Source organism: Amblyraja radiata, chromosome 37 (assembly GCF_010909765.2).
Source record: "Amblyraja radiata isolate CabotCenter1 chromosome 37, sAmbRad1.1.pri, whole genome shotgun sequence".
Lineage (NCBI taxonomy): Eukaryota > Metazoa > Chordata > Chondrichthyes > Rajiformes > Rajidae > Amblyraja > Amblyraja radiata.
In genome coordinates, this window is record NC_045992.1 from 22,162,301 (window position 1) to 22,179,736 (window position 17,436).

At 46.2% G+C, this 17,436-nt stretch overlaps 1 protein-coding gene across 2 annotated transcripts in view; it reads right to left on the reverse strand.

Annotated features, from left to right (window-relative positions):
• fam149b1 (family with sequence similarity 149 member B1) overlaps window positions 1–17,436 on the reverse strand; it is a 212,794-nt gene that overhangs the window by 59,867 nt on the left and 135,491 nt on the right. For both annotated transcript variants that reach the window (XM_033012952.1, XM_033012951.1), the window contains exon 8: window positions 4,849–4,925. In XM_033012952.1, coding sequence (XP_032868843.1) covers window positions 4,849–4,925 — 77 coding nt within the window. The remainder of the gene's footprint in view (window positions 1–4,848; window positions 4,926–17,436) is intronic.

Sequence of the window (17,436 nt, forward strand, 5' to 3'; positions counted from 1 at the left end):
ATTAGAAATTGACTGCACAGTCAAAAGTGTATAGGGAGCATGGTAAATGACTAAGAAAGGATCCTTGCTGGGCACTGATGTAGAGAATTATCCTGGAGGATGTTGTCATCTATCGAATTGAATTGAATTGAATACATTTTATTAACCAAGTTTGTATTTACCTACAAGGAATTTGCCTTGGTGCTTTGCTCGCAAGGATAACAACACGATAGTTAGACAATTCAAAATAAAATATTATAATTTATAAACATGTGAAGAATAAAATAAAATACCAGACCTTACCAATCCTGACTGATTGTGGTCTGCAGGTCAGGAAGCTGAGGATCCAGTGGCAAACAAATGTAGTTGGGATTATGGTGTAGAAGTCAGAGCTATAGTTAATAGGTAGAAGTTGGATGTAGGTTTTGATGACGTGGCTGGGGACTCCACATGGGCCAGTTGCTTTCTGCAGATTCATTCCCAGGAAGGCTCTGACGTGAAAAACACAACTCCCTCTCCTCTCTTACCTCCAGCTTGATTTTCCTATAGCATTTGTACCTCGGAACATTGAGTTGCCACTCCATCCCTGCCTCAGGCACATTTCTATAATAGCCATAATCTCCATAAACCATAGCCATAACAGTCATGTACGTATCCATGCCCTGAGTTTACTGGTCTTACCTGTGAGGCCTCTTGCATTGAAATAAATAATGAATAGAAACGGTTCAGAGTGATATGGGTCAACGCAGGGAAATGGGACTAGTTCAAGCCAGCAACTTGGTTGGCATCCTGTCTGACTCTATGACTGTTTTGCTCTTCTTTGCAATGGGATTTCTGTTGATGTCTTTTGCCTTGTTCAACTTAAACCCATCTTGTTTTCTCTCTTTCCCCTCCTCCGTATGCTCATGTCCCATCCCTGAGACCCATATTTATTTTATTCCTCCTCCCACTGTCCCCATCCCATCATAACCTTCCCTCTGGCTGTACATTTCACTCCTCCTCTTCTCTCCTCGTCTACATAGAAGTGTAGAGGTCAGGAACAGGCCCTTCGGCCCACAATGTCTGTGCCAAACATGATTAGGTCCCAGCTGGAATATTGTGTGCAGTTCTTGTTAATACAGTATGGGATGGATATGATCAAATGAACAAAGGTCCAGATGAGTCTCACTGGGATGATGTCCAAAACACAAAGTACTGGAGGAACTCAGGAGTCTGAAGAAGGGTCCAGACCTGAAACTCACCCGTCATTCCCTCCACAAATCCTGCTGACCCACTGAGTTCCTCAAGCACTTTGGTTTTGCTCAAGATTCCAGCATCTGCAGTTCCTTGTGTCTTCACTTGGATGTTACTCGGGATGGAATCTTTCAATTACGAGGAGACATTGGATATTGGCTGAATTTGTTTACTTTGCAGCAGGTACGATCAAGGGGGGGACCAGATAGAAGTGAATAACATTTTGAGAGGTATAAGTGGGGATAGATAGACAGTAAACTTTTCCCAATAGCAGAAATGTCAAACGCAAGAGGCAGAGGTTTAAGGTGAGAAGGAAGAGGAAGAAAGAAGAATTCAGGAAGATTTTTTTTCATCCGGTGATTGAAATCAGGAAAGCATTGTCAGGACACTGAGACTCTCACCAAGAATTTGGACACGTATTTGTACCGCCAAGCCACAGTATGGTAATGGTAAATAAGGTGACAAACTTATATGCAGCAAAGTGGCTTTATCCATGTGTGACTCTATAACTTTAAGCCGAGAATGACTGAGGGATAAAACACATTTTGTGGCAAGAGTAAATACATGGCCAGGAAGGTTAGATCACAGTTGATCCAGGGCGAGCTAGCTAACTGGATATAGAATTGGCTTCATGGAAGGAAGCCGAGGGTGGTGGTGAAAGTTTTTTTTGACTAGAGGCCTTTGACCAAGTGGAATGCCTTAGGGATTGGTGCTGGGCCCATTGCTGTTTGTAGTTTGTATCAACAATTTGGATGAGAATGTATAAGGCATGATTACAAAGCTTGCAGATGATCCTAAAGTACTGGAGGAACGTGTATCGTGTGGTATCGTGGTATCACTGTGTATACTGTGTATACTGGTATACTGTGGTATCGTGGACACTGAAGATGGTTATCAAAAATTACAAAAGCTTTATAACACAGAAACAGTGCAGTAATTAAGGGTCACTTTGTTAAGGTTGAGTTGATTATCAGTACCAAATAAATGTCTTAAGTCTATACCCAGGGCATCAGGTAGATAAGGTGCTCGAGAGGGCCATGTATAATTCCTTATAGAATGCAGGAGGTTCTCTGGAGAAGGAGCCACTATCAGTGAAGCAGAGGAAGACCTGCCTGCACCATCTAATCCTCTGGTCCAGTCTGGGACTCAGGATGGTGGGGCTGAGGAACTAAACCACTGTCCCACTCCTCACTTCCATCAATGTCCAAAACCTCACCTACCTCCCGTTACCTTTCCTGTCCTGTATTTTGTATTCAACTGTCTCCCCCGTCATATCCCAAATTAGCTCTCGTCTGCAGTGCCAACAGTTTGCAGGGCTCATCAGTGGCTTCCAAACCCAGAAACATGGAGAGGAAGCATGTCATCTTCAATCCAGAGGTTTATGGGTCAAAGGTATACAAAAATGCTGGAGAAACTCAGCGGGTGCAGCAGCATCTATGGAGCGAAGGAAATAGGCAACGTTTCTTAATTAAGGGACAGAAGTTTAGGGGTAACATGAGGGGGAACTTCTTTACTCAGAGAGTCGTGGCTGTGTGGATTTGGACGGGAAAGGAATGGAGTTATATGGACGGGAAAGGAATGGAGGGTTATGGTCTGAGCGCAGGTATATGGGACTAGGGGAGAATACATGTTCGGCACGGACTAGAAGGGTCGAGATGGCCTGTTTCCGTGCTGTAATTGTTATATGGTTATATGGTTCTGGCTGAAACCCTTCTTCAGACTGATGGGGGGTGGCGGGGAGAAGAAAGGGAAAAGGAGGAGGAGGAGCCCGAGGGCTGAGGGATGGGAGGAGACAGCCCGAGGGCTGAGGAAGGAGAGGAGACAGCCCGAGGGCTGAGGAAGGGGAGGAGACAGCAAGGGCTAACAAAATTGGCAGAATTCAATGTTCATGCCCGCAGGATGCAGACTCCCCAAGCGGAATATGAGGTGCTGTTCCTCCAATTTCCGGTGTTGCTCGCTCTGGCCATGGAAGAGACCCAGGACAGAGAGGTCGGATGGGGAATGGGAGGGGGATATGAAGTGCTGAGCCACCGGGAGGTCAAGTTGGTTATTGCGGACCGAGCGGAGATGTTCGGCGAAACGATCGCCCAGCCTCCGCTTGGTCTCACCGATGTAGATCAGCTGACATCTAGAGCAGCGGATGCAATAGATGAGGTTGGAGGAGATGCAGGTAAACCTCTGTCGCACCTGGAACGACTGCTTGGGTCCTTGAATGGAATCGAGGGGGGAGGTAAAGGGACAAGTGTTGCATCTCTTGCGGTTGCAACGGAAAGTGCCCGGGGAGGGGGTGGTATGGGAGGGAAGGGAAGAATTGATAAGGGAGTTGCGGAGGGAGCGGTCTTTGCGGAAGGCAGACATGGGGGAAGATGGGAAGATGTGGCGAGTGGTGGGGTCACATTGGAGGTGGCGAAACTGACGGAGGATTACTTGTTGTATGTGACGGCTGGTGGGGTGAAAGGTGAGGATTAGGGGGACTCTGCCCTTGTTGCGAGTGGGGGGATGGGGAGAGAGAGCAGTGTTGCGGGGTATGGGAGACCCTGGTGCGAGCCTCATCTATGGTGGAGGAGGGGAACCCCCGTTCCCTGAAGAATGAGGAAATTTCAGATGCCCTGGTGTGGAACGCCTCATCCTGGGAGCAGATGCGGCGTAGACGGAGGAATTGGGAGTAGGGGATGGAGTCCTTACAGGAAGCAGGGTGGGAAAAAGTGTAGTCCAGATAGCCATGGGAGTCAGTAGGTTTATAGTGGATGTCGGTCAGAAGTCTATCACCTGAGATGGAGATACTGAGGTCAAGGAATGGTAGGGAAGTGTTGGAAATGGTCCAGGTGTATTTGAGTGCCGGATGGAAGTTAGTGGTGCAGTGGATGAAGTCAGTCAGTTGTGTGTGGGTGCAGGAGGTGGCACCAAAGCAGTCGTCGACGTAACAGAGGTAGAGTAGGAGGAGGTGTCCGAGAGTTGCCGCGTGGCCTCAGTTTATAGGTCAAATTGGCTTTCGTAAAAGTACAGTAGTAAATTGTCCCTTTTGTGTAGGATAGTGTTAGTACATAGGGTGATTGCTGTTTGGCGCAAACTGGGTGGGTCGAAGGGCCTGTTTCCACGCTGTATCTCTGAAGTCTAAAGTCACAAGGCTGCCCAAGAAGCCATTCTCTTGCATTCTTTGCCCATCGGATTAATTCATCTATCCGAAAAGGATTTGTTTTGCTATCTTCCGAATGACCTGTCAGGCATGGCCAAAGGCTCCGTGCTTTGCAACTTTTAGATTCATGTGTGTGTGTTCTTGCTCTCCAACTGCCCGTTTCAGAGCTCTCGTGTTTTCATCCCTCTGACTGCATCCATTAACCCATTGATTGAATGATTCATTCAAATTATCCCCACGCACCCTGGCCTCACCTTATCAAAGATATTACATTTTACTGCTATGCTCGCTGTCACCCACTCTGCACACTGAAGCCGACTGGCTTTCTCTCTTTTTCAGTTCTGGTGAAGGGTCTTCAACCTTAAATGACCTTGCAGATTAACTCCACATATGCTGCTGAGCTACTGTTTCCAGCATCTTCTGCTTTCATTTAAGACATCGACACTAACCTGAAATTGTATTAAATCTAAGCTGAAAGTTGACATTTAAACTTGCAATACCTGTGGTTCATGTGGTAAAAGGAAGTTCAAAGAGTTGAATCCTGCATCTTCCACTGAAGAAACATTCTCGTCTTCATCTATGGAACACACACGTTGAGCAAAGATCAGTTTCCCCTAGAAGGTAAATTGATTTTTTGAAGGTAAATGTTCCTTGTTTTTTTGGCATGGCATGCTTGCCTTCATTGGTCGGGACATTGAGTATAAGAGCCAGGAAGTCAAGATGCAGTTTTATAGGATAGTAGACCAAGTGCAGACCCGTTGGGTCTGTTTCCTCAACGCGCGTTTCCGGGGGGGGGGGGGGGGCCTGCGGCATCACACTCACACTAACCACCCCCCGAACACACAGGTGGTGGGAGGGGGGGGAAAGGGAGACAGGGTGGGGAGAGGGGAGGGTGAGAAGAGGGGAGGGAGGGGAGAGGGGGAGGAGGAAACGGGAGAGATTTGGGAGGGAGAGGAGAGCGGGGTATGGGGAGAGAAAGGGGATTGGGAGGGGGACGAGAGTGGGGAGTGGGAAGAGAGCGGGGAGGGCAGGAAGGGGGGAGAGGGGTAGGGGGGTGGGAGAGGGGTAACAGGGAGTGGTGCAAGAGAGAGGGGAAGGGGGTGGGGGGATATGGGGGTGGCGGTAGAGGGATAGAAGGGTAGGGGAAGGGGTGGGGGGGAGAGGGGAGGGAGGGGGAAGGGAGGGGGAGAGAGAGGGGTGGGGGATGGAGAGGGAGAGGGGTGGGGTAAGGGGGAGAGAGGAGAGGGGGTGGGATACATAGGGAAGGGGGTGGGGTGGAAGAGATGGGGTGGGAGGAGGAGGGAGAGGAGAGGGAGAGGGGTGGGGTAAGGGGGAGAGAAGTGGAAGTGTGGAGGGAGGGGTAGTGGGAGTGGTGGGAGAGGGACAGAGGGGTAGCGGGAAGGGGGCGGGGTAGAGGGAAGGGGGTGGGGTAGAGAGGGAAGGGGGGTGGGGGAGGGAGGGATGGGGTGGGAGGAGGAGGGGGAGGAGAGGGAGAGGGGTGAGGAGAGGGAGATGGAGAGGGGGAGGAGAGAGGGGTGGGGGAGGGGGAGGAGAGAGGGATGGGGGAAGAGGAGGAGAGAGGGATGGGGAGGGGGAGAGAGGCGTGGGGGAGGGAGGCGAGGAGGAAGATGGGGTAGGTGGTAGAGGGGGAAGAGTGTGGATGGAGGGGGAGAGTGGGGAGGGGGAAGGGGAGAGAGGGAAAGAGGTGGGGGAGGGAAGGGGGGTGGGGGGTGGGGGAGAGAGGGAAGGAGGTGGGGGAGGGAAGGGGGTGGGGGAGAGAGGGATGGGGGTGGGAGGAGGAGGGGGAGGAGAGGGAGAGGGGTGAGGAGAGGGAGATGGAGGGGAGGAGAGAGGGATGGGGGAGGGGGAGAGAGGGATGGTGGAGGGGGAGAGAGGTGTGGGGGAGGGGTGGGAGGATGGGAGGAGGGAGATGGGGTAGGGGAGGGAGGGGGAAGAGTGTGGAGGGAGGGGGAGAGGGGTGGGGGGAGAGAGGGGAAATAGTGGGGAGGGAGAGTGGAAGGGACAGTCCATCTGTTCCCCATTCCCTATCACCCCCAATCCTCTTTCTCTATTCCCACACACGTGATGACGCGCTTCGACACAGGCTGCGAGGGTGGGGGGGGGGGGGGGGGGAGGGGGCTGGGGCTGAGGGCATATGTAAATGGATCCATTCCGATTGGACATCTGTGAGCATTGGGCATTGTGACATCACACGATGGAACGTTCACTAACATTTTATGGGTGAGAAGCCAGTTTTTTTTTTTTATTTGGGGGGGGGGGGGGGAGGGAGAAGGATTTGATTAAAAATGTGTACATAAACACGACAAAATATAATCAGGAGTGGATACTTGGAATGAAAAGTGAAATCTCTACCGAAATGGAAAAAATCTCAGCGATTCTGCGTCTGGTGTTGGCGTAGCAACGAATTAAAGGCTGGCACCCACAAGTCAGGCAGACACACACACACACGCACGCACGCACGCACACACGCACGCACACACGCACACACGCACACACGCACACACGCACACACACACACACACACACACACACACACACACACACACACACACACACACACACACACACACACACACACAGTTTTAAATATAGATAGATAGATTGGTTAGATATTGTGTGCCACAATGGGTTGTCCCATTGCAGAAGGATGTGGATGCTTTGGGAAGCATTCAGACAAGGTTAACCAGAATGCTGCCTGGATTAGGGCTTATTACCTATAAGGAGAGGTTCGACAAACATGGGTTGTTTATTCTGGAACCCCAGAGGTTGACGGGAGACCTGACAGATGTATTTAAAATTATGAGTGGGGTGGATAGGATATGCAGAAACTTTTTTTCCCCGTGGTAGAAATATTAAAGACTAGAGAACATAGCTTTAAAGTGAAAGGGGGAAAGTTTAAGGAAAATTTGTGGGGCAAGTTTTATTGGGTGGATGCCTGAAATGCACTGTCAGGGATTGTGGTGGAGGCAGATAGAGACTGGCATTTGAGAGGCTTTTATATAGGCACATGGATGTGCAGGGAATAGAGTGACAAACAGACGATATTAGGCATCATGTTCGGCAAAAAAACATTGTGGGTTGAAGGGCCTGTTCCTGTGCCGTACTTTTTTACATTCTATATCTATACCTATCCAGAGTTAGCGATCAACAAGATACCAAGTGTATCTTGACCTCGACCATTATCTGAAAGGGAAACAGGAAATGCTGGAGACACTCAGCAGGTCAGGCAACCTCAGTGAGACGAGAAACAGTTAACGTTTCAGGTCGTAGTCCGTTTGAAATTAGCTCCTCACTCAGACTGAATTCCCATCTGTATACATTGCTTCATCACCAGGAATACCAACCTTGATAAAGAGTGCAGCTCCAGTTGCTGAACTGTAGCAAATATGTCATTAAGAAAAAATATTCACAAGGATGTTACCAGGATCAGAGGGGTAAGATTATAAGAAGAGACTGAGGAGTGACTTTAGAGAGGCATATAAAACCATGAGGGGTATAGATGAGGTCAGAATAGTTTTCCAAGGATACAGCAGTCTAACTGGATGGCATGGGTTTAAAGTGAAGATGGGGGGGGGGGGGGGGGGGGATATTAATAATAATAATAATAATACATTTTATTTATGGGCGCCTTTCAAGAGTCTCAAGGACACCTTACAAAAATTTAGCAGGTAGAGGAAAAACATGTAAGGGGAATGAAATAAATAGTAGAGACTTGACTAGTACACAAAGTAAAGACAGAATACAATTCAAAACACAATATGAGGCAATTAATGCACAGATGAAAAGGGAGGGGGACGTGGGGCTAAGGATAGGCAGAGGTGAAGAGATGGGTCTTGAGGCGGGACTGGAAGATGGTGAGGGACACAGAATTGCGGATCAGTTGGGGTAGGGAGTTCCAGAGCCTGGGAGCTGCCCTGGAGAAGGCTCTGTCCCCAAAACTGTGGAGGTTGGACTTGTGGATGGAGAGGAGACCGGCTGATGTGGATCTGAGGGACGGTGAGGGTTGGTAGGGGGAGAGGAGGTCAGTGAGATTTGGGGGGGCCAGATGGTGGAGGGCTTTGTAGGTGAGGATCAGGATTTTGTAGGTGATCCGGTGGGAGATGGGAAGCCAGTGAAGTTGTTTGAGGACTGGAGTGATGTGATGCCAGGATTTGGTGTGGGTGATGAGTCGGGCGGCTGCGTTCTGGACCAGTTGGAGTCGGTTGATGTAAGTGGAGCTGATGCCAAGGAGAAGTGAGTTGCAATAGTCCAGTCGGGAGGAGATGAAGGCATGGATGAGTCTTTCAGCAGCGGGAGGTGTGAGAGAGGGTCTGAGTTTGGCGATGTTGCGGAGATGAAAGAAGGAGGTTTTAATGACATGGCGGATGTGAGGCTCAAGGGAGAGGGTGGAATCAAAGATCACGCCAAGGTTGCGGGCCTGGGGAGATGGGGAGACGGTGGTGCTGTCGATGGTGAGAGTGGGGTTATTGATTTTGCTGAGTGTGGCTTTTGGAGCCTATGAGGAGGAATTCTGTCTTATCGCTGTTGAGTTTGAGGAAGTTATGTTGCATCCAGGTTTTTATAGCTGACAAACAGGAGTTGATATGGGATAGGGGGGGGGTTTTGGGGGGATTTGGTGCCGAGGTAGATCTGGGTGTCATCGGCGTAACAGTGGAAGTCCAGGTTGAAGTGGCGGAGTATCTGACCAAGGGGGAGGATGTAGATGATGAAGAGGAGGGGGCCGAGTACGGAGCCTTGGGGAACGCCTTGAGTGACTGTGGCTGTAGCAGAGGTGTGGTTGTGAAGAGAGATGAAGTGGGATCTGTTGGAAAGGTAGGAACGGAGCCAGCTGAGTCCAGAGCCTTCAATGCCGAGGTCTTTGAGTCTGGTGAGCAGGATGTTATGGTTCACTGTATCGAAGGCTGCGCTCAGGTCGAGGAGGATGAGGATGTTGAGGGCACCAGTGTCAGCAGAGGTGAGGAGGAAGGTGATTAAAGGTGACCTGAGGGGCATCTGCTCCACAGAGAGGGGCTAGATACTGTATGTGAAACAAGCTGAAGATGAAGTATAGGAGTGTACTATCTTTGTATTTTTATATTCTTGGTGTTTGTAATACTTGAGATATTTAACTTTGATTCTCTGTATGTTTGTGTTCTATGTGAAGGCCTTCGTCCCTTGTATTCTGATTTGATTGTTTTTGTAAGAGATAAGGGAGGCCCAAGATAGAGTAAACTTTGGGTTCTTCTTTTGCAGCCATTAGCGCAAATCATTTGTGACAGATATATGACCTTTGTAACTCTGTATCAAGCCCTAGCTAAGAGAAATAAGGGGGCCCAACAATGGGGAAGCCATCTAGTTTATATAAGGGTGGATTACGGAATGGAAAATTACTGGGGAAGGAGGAGAAAAGTAAATGCAAATGATTGGTTATTGCGAAGGGAATGTTTGCAAGTGATTGGTTATCGATAAGGGAACGTCTGCAAGTGATTGGGTATGGAATTGACTCTTTGATTGTCCCAGCCTTGATTTGCAAATAAAGGTTTGAACTTCTTGAAGAATTCTCCGCTTCTCCTGACTTACTTTTGAGTATCGGTGACCACAACAAAACATTGTTAAGGGCCAAGCCAAAGAAAAAAAGCGCTGATAAGAAGAGTTCAGAAAACAAGCAATTAGTAGTTAAGAACAAACCCAGTACTGGTAATTTCTCTGGAGACCCCTTGTCTGGCAGGGCAACACTGTTTATAGAAGAGCGGGGATGAAGGAACAAATTCGGTCGGGAAAGAGGAACAAAGTTGGGAATAGAGTAGACCACCTCCCCCATATAAGATCCCGTGGGGGGAAGGGGGGGGGGGGCTCTAGCACCCCTACAGGGAAGGGCACCCCAGACAAAAATGATACTGATAGCGACTTGGAGACTGAAAAGGCAGATGGGAAAGAAGAAAGGAAAGGGCTGAGGCAGAAGAGGAAGAAGTAGTAGTATTGAATTCAGTAGTGAGAGAGTTAAACAATGCAGAGCACCAGAGAGAAAAACAGCAGACAAAATAAAGAAAAAAAGAGCATGAGAATTGAGGCTGCTCAAGATTTTTCAATCCCAGCCAACTTTTGTTCAAAACAAACTTGCCTTCGAACTTTGAATAACTTTTGGCACAGAGCAGCAGGCTCACTTCTGCTGAAGAGAAACAAAGAGGAGAGTGTGTGTCTTTGTTGGTGGAGATGGAAGGGTGTGGGGTGTGGCAAGACCCTGAATGACAGGGAGTCTGACTAATCACAATCTGGATCAATATACAATCACAGCACCCAGGATCCTGACTGACAGGGAATTGGACCATCCCACTGTGAATTATGCACGCCCATTCCTAGAGATTAATCCTTTCATCTTAACTCGCTCATTCCAACAAGAAGACTTTCACAACTTAAAGACAACAATACCCACACTGCAGGCCTCAGTCCTCCCACTCCACCTGGTCATTATTAAGTGCAATGCCTATATGAGTGGCCCGACAAAGCAGTCTCCCAGGGGAATGCCCTAGCTGACAATACTGCCTGCAAGGCAGCTTGCAAATTCTTTATACTGATCCCCACAGACCCAAAGATTCTAGTAAACAGAAGTCTTGTCAGACAATGGGAAGGTTTAGAAATTGCAATGGGACTCCTTTGTATATGGGAAAATAATTATGAAAACGAGTGGGCTGCGCCGTGAAGCTTTGACGGGCCTCTGGCAGCAATGCTCTCGGATAAAATTTAAGTATGTTGGAAAGGGAATGTGAAATGTGTGGAATGTAGCTTACACTTTGAAGCTATGAGCAGTGTCTAAGAGAGAGAGAGAGGGTCGAGAATGTGTGTGTGTTTTGGATCACAACTTTTCTTCAGTATGTGTTGAATTTATGAACAATGTATGAATGTTTTTGGGTGTATCAAAGTATTAAGAGTTGCATTCTTTCTTTGAAGTGAGAGTGAGAAGTCTGTTACTTGTTTGTGTAACCGGTTTAGGATGAACGCTGATTTAATCTTACACTTCAGATGAAATAGGATCTCATTGCTCTTTTACGTGATAAATCTTTGTCGAGCCTCATGTGTTTTAAGAGGTAGTGTGTGTCTCTTTCAGAAACTGCATTGCGTGGGGGCGGAGCTACAGTTATTTTCTTTCCCTTTGATCTTTGCAAATGTTTTTTAGCAATCTATGAAAATTAACTGTTCATTCTTTATTTTCTCTTAACTTTCAACAGAGGAGAGATGAAAAAATGTAGGTTGCTTTGTCTTATTGATGTTTTAAGTTTGTTTTCTTCCTATTTCTTATCTTTTGAATTGAGTTCAAAAGGAGACTTGGATACCAAACTGGCCATGTGCTAGAAGAGATTGGATAAGCTAATATATCAAAAAAAAAGAAGAAAGTGTTAATATGGGAAATTGTTATCAGTATATATTTATACTGGGAATTTGAAATTGTGAATGTTGGGGAAATGGCTTGAAACAATTGAAAATAATTTAATTGCTATTGCATTGCTTGCTGGAACACATGACCAGATGTTATGGCTTTTTCAGACAAGCTTTCTGGTTGTAAAAGTTCAATCAGATAAGAGAGGCCCGAATAGGAAATAACTGACAACGGGGTAGCCACTGGCTGGCACGGAAAAACATGTTAGGACTGGACTGTTGCATTCTGGGACATTACCTAATGCCCCTGATATTCTGCATATGTCACTATATTTGTATAAAAGACCCCAGGATTTTTGTTAATTAATGTGATATGTTGAGGGAACCGGCCACTCCCATTTGACATACAAAGTAAAAGCTTGTATGGTTTACTTTAATTTGTTGTATTTTGTCTGTTTTTAAGATGCAAAAATTATCATTTGGCAAGCCAGCTGGGATTTCGCTGGGACCATCAACCAATGACTGAGTAAGTGGCCGCAGGTTCACCGGGATCAGATGGGGAGAGAAAAGTGTACTAGTCAGACCCTTTGAGACTGACCCCTCTGAAGGAGCTCCCGGGAACACTGAGGTCCTTCGTAGTAGGTTGATCTGGTTCCCTGCTAAAATTTCTTACAAACAGACAGTGTACAGGATCGTATAGTAACTACAGGAATGGGACGGAATAGAATAAGGACTACGACTGGATTGATTGATAAAGTGCACTGAACAGGATAATACAATGAGTAAGGTAACTGCAGTTGAACTACTAAGTAAAACATAGAAACATAGAAATTAGGTGCAGGAGTAGGCCATTCGGCCCTTCGAGCCTGCACCGCCATTCAATATGATCATGGCTGATCATCCAACTCAGTATCCCGTACCTGCCTTCTCTCCATACCCTCTGATCCCCTTAGCCACAAGGGCCACATCTAACTCCCTCTTAAATATAGCCAATGAACTGGCCTCGACTACCCTCTGTGGCAGGGAGTTCCAGAGATTCACCACTCTCTGTGTGAAAAAAGTTCTTCTCTTCAAAAGGTTCCCTGTATTATAAAGCACTCTGAGAAATGGGACAAAAGAACACAAAAATTGCTGATGAAGTGGTCCAAAGAAGGCACTTTCAATATAAATATGTGTGCCGTGATGGGAGTGTTAATTAAGAATTATAGGTCCAAAGATAAGTTGGAAACACGCAAACAGCAGAGAGAAAAAGAGTTTGACGTACTTAAGCTGTTTAGAGCGGAAGAGAGGCTGAGGAAGGTATACCAGGTGGTAAATATGACAAAGGAAGAGGGTGAGAGAACCGAAATGCAGCATGAAGCCAGGAACTCCAAGGAAAAAGTCAACCTTATATCCAAGTTTGAGAGACCCTGGGCATCCCCCTCCCTATCCAGGCCCGGACGGTACAAAGCAGTGTCCCTTGGTAAAGGGAATAGTAGGGAAAGAATGAGAGGTTGCAAGTTGGGACGATGAGATGGAAATAAGGGAATATAAACAGAGAAGGGGACAAAGAGAAAGGGAAAGGATGAAGCAAGAAATAAGGGAATTAGAAGTGGATATCAGGAGGCTGCACGACCTGAGGAACCAGGGGGATTTTGAGGCAATCTATTCAGCAGAAGCGGCGGGGAGCGAGCAAAGTGATAGACAGGATTGGAAAGTGATGGACAAGTGGTAATTGAATGGAGGGCAAGGCAGTGAGGAGGAAACAGAACCGGGAAGCGATAGGGGAGATGTGAGGGAAACAAGGGATGAGGATTTAGTGAAAGATTTTAAAAGATAGTTGAAGGAATCGCAAAGGAAGGCTAGAAATAGAGATTAGAATGAGAAAAAAGGCACTCCAAGAAGCATTGGAATGGGAAGACATGCAGGTAGAAGAAGTGGTCCTGGAACGGAGGGCTAAATTGATGCAGTTGTTTTAAAAAAGAACAGGTCAGATGCAGTATATCGCTTGGGGGACCCAGGACCTGGAAGGGCTAAAAAATGCCTTGCCCAATATTCATGATGGGGCAGGAAAATTGATTAGGGCATTTGAGGAGAACACAGGACAGTTGTTAGCTATGGGAGATTTGAAGGCACTGTTGGTGAAAGTGATAGGAACCACTAAACTGACAGAACTACTGAAGATGGCTGGTATAAAAATGCTGTGGATAACGCATGCCGTTTGACCCAGTCAGACAGAGGGTATGGCAGGTCCTCAGACATTATTACCCGCTTAAGGCGGACCCCAATGCATTAAAGGGGAGATCCACTGGGGGAGGCAGAGAATCCAGCAGCCTATCTGGAGAACCAGCTGAAATAGTGAGAGTAATATATGATCTGCAAGTAGTAAATGAGGTGGTGAGAGATTGGCCAGCGGTCGTCACAAATCAACATACACTGCTGACTAATGTTCCAACAGAGGCAACTTACTTTTCAGTAGTAGATCTTTGTTCGGCGTTTTTCAGTATGCCCTTAGCAGAGCAATGTCAGTATTTGACGACAGTATTCAATGTCAGTCATAACAAGGGAAATCAGGGATAGTATCAAAACAAAAGATGAAGCATACAAATTAGCCTGAAAAAGCAGCCTACCAGAGGATTGGGAGAAATTCAGAGTCCAGCAGAGGAGGCCAAAGGGCTTAATTAGGAAAGGGGAAAATAGATTATGAAAGAAAACTGGCAGGGAACATAAAAACTGACTGCAAAAGTTTTTATAGATATGTGAAGAGAAAAAGATTAGTTAAAACAAATGTAGGTCCCTTGCAGTCAGAAACAGGTGAATTGATCATGGGGAACAAGGACATGGCAGACTAATTGAATAACTGCTTTGGTTCTGTCCTCACTAAGGAAGACTTAAATAATCTGCCAGAAATAGCAGCGGACCGGGGGTCAAATGAGATGGAAGAACATAGTGAAATCCAGATTAGCCGGGAAGTGGTGTTAGGTAAATTGAATGGATTAAAGGCCGATAAATCCCCAGGGCCAGATAGGCTGCATCCCAGAGTACTTAAGGAAGTAGCCCCAGAAATAGTGGATGCATTAGTGATAATTTTTCAAAACTCTTAGATTCTAGAGTAGTTCCTGAGGATTGGAGGGTAGCTAATGTAACCCCACTTTTTAAAAAGGGAGGGAGAGAAAATGGGGAATTACAGACCAGTTAGTCTAACATCGGTAGTGGGGAAACTGCTAGAGTCAGTTATTAAAGATGGGATAGCAGCATATTTGGAAAGTGGTGAAATCATTGGACAAAGTCAGCATGGATTTACGAAAGGTAAATCATGTCTGACGAATCTTATAGAATTTTTAGAGGATGTAACTAGTAGAGTCGATAAGGGAGAACCAGTGGATGTGTTATATCTGGACTTTCAGAAGACTTTCGACAAGGTCCCACATAAGAGATTAGTATACAAACTTAAAGCACAAGGTATTGGGGGTTCAGCAGGCAGTGACTAGTGGGGTACCGCAAGGCTCAGTGCTGGGACCCCAGCTATTTACAATATATATTAATGATCTGGACAACGGAATTGAATGCAACATCTCCAAGTTTGTGGATGACACAAAGCTGGGGGGGCAGTGTTAGCTGTGAGGAGGATGCTAGGATGCTGCAAGGTGACTTGGATAGGCTGGGTGAGTGGGCAAATGCATGGCAGATGCAGTATAATGTGGATAAATGTGAGGTTATCAACTTTGGTGGCAAAAACAGGAAGTAGACTTTTATCTGAATGGTGGCCGATTAGGAAAAGGGGAGATGCAACGAGGCCTGGGTGTCATGGTACACCAGTCATTGAAAGTAGGCATGCATGTGCAGTGGGCAGTGAAGAAAGCGAATGGTATGTTAGCATTCATAGCAAAAGGATTTGAGTATAGGAGCAGGGAGGTTCTACTGCAGTTGTACAGGGTCTTGGTGAGATCACACCTGGAGTGTTGCGTACAGTTTTGGACTCCTAATCTGAGGAAGGACATTCTTGCCATAGAGGGAGTACAGAGAAGGTTCACCAGACTGATTCCTGGGATGTCAGGACTTTCATATGAAGAAAGACTGGATAGACTCGGCTTGTACTCGCTAGAATTTTGAAGATTGAGGGGGGATCTTATAGAAACTTACAAAATTCTCAAGGGGTTGGACAGGCTAGATGCAGGAAGATTGTTCCAGATGTTGGGGAAGTCCAGAACAAGGGCTCACAGTTTAAGGATAAAGAGGAAATCTTTTAGGACTGAGATGAGAAAAACATTTTTTACACAGAGAGTGGTGAATCTCTGGAATTCTCTGCCACAGAATGTAGTTGAGGCCAGTTAATTGGCTATTTTTTTCAGAGGGAGTTAGATGTGGCCCTTGTGGCTAAAGGGATCTGCGGTATGGAGAGAAAGCAGGTACAGGATACTGAGTTGGATGATCAGCCATGATCATATTGAATGGCGGAGCAGGCTCGAAGGGCCAAATGGCCTACTCCTGCACCTTTTTTCTATGTTTCTATGTTTGTTTGCTTTAACTATAGGGTTACTCAATACACCTATGCTAGGATGCCACAGGGATTCACACTCGCCCCATGTCTTAAATCAGATATTAAAGGCAGATTTGGAAAGCATACCCTTAGAAAGTACATTAATACAATATGTAGGTATGTTACAATACTTACCTTCAGCGGCGCTGCAATACTGCCACTGGCCGTGTGCGCAATTTTGCCGCGTTTGAGGGGGGGGGGGGGGGGGGGGGGGGGTTAAAACGCGGTTTTCAGGCCCTGGTCCTGGATTATATTTTGTTGGAGTGTGGGTTTTGGCTGAGGAATCGTTTTTTGTTTTTTTTTAAATTGGCCCCACAAGTTATTCGCTGGAGTGATTATAAAATCAGGTTCTGAAGCCGTCAACGCCGACAACGGGGCCGGATTTTACGTAGGGGACAAGTAAAAGACAGTAGTTCATTTTTATGTATAAAAGTGTTTCTTAAGATGCATTTAATTCACATTTTAAGTAGCGAAACGGTGATTTTTTTCACCAAACGAAACAGCAGTGTTTTTGCTGCCGATATGGGGGACTAAAATCACCGCAACCGCAACGTTCCAAATGGTCGCGTTCCAGAAAAACCCACTCGCAAGCTGATTTAAATGGCCATTAACTTACAGGTACAGGTACATTAAATTCTCTCCATTTGGCCTATAAACCCATGACAATGAGATTTTAAAATTATGTTATATTGTGAATTCTTGTGTGAATGTTATTTGGACAATTAGACTATTTAAAAATGTTAATCTATTCTTAAGAAATGGATAGATGTTTAGATCTAGTAATTGAATTTTGTAATTAGCTACAATTAGGTAACTAACTAACACTATTTTTAACTAACAGTCAATAACACTATTACACTGCTGAACTCGGAGTCCCGTCGCTAGATAGCTTTAGTCTCTCCCATTTGTATACAGTATTTGCCTATGTACCAGTTTTTTTTCTAATCCATCCACATTCCACACATTGTTAACCAGTACTCTTTTACTCTATTGTTTGCTTATTCTGTATTTTTATTTTCTACTTCTACTATCTTGCACTATGACTATGACCAGACGTTAAACTGCATTTTGTTATAGGCTTTTGACTGTTCTGATCACAGCTTTCGTGTTAAGTCAATGAAAAAGCAATAGGGAACAAGATGCTAATTTCCGAGTATGAAAATGGCCATAATTTTTTTAATACTGAAGATATGAA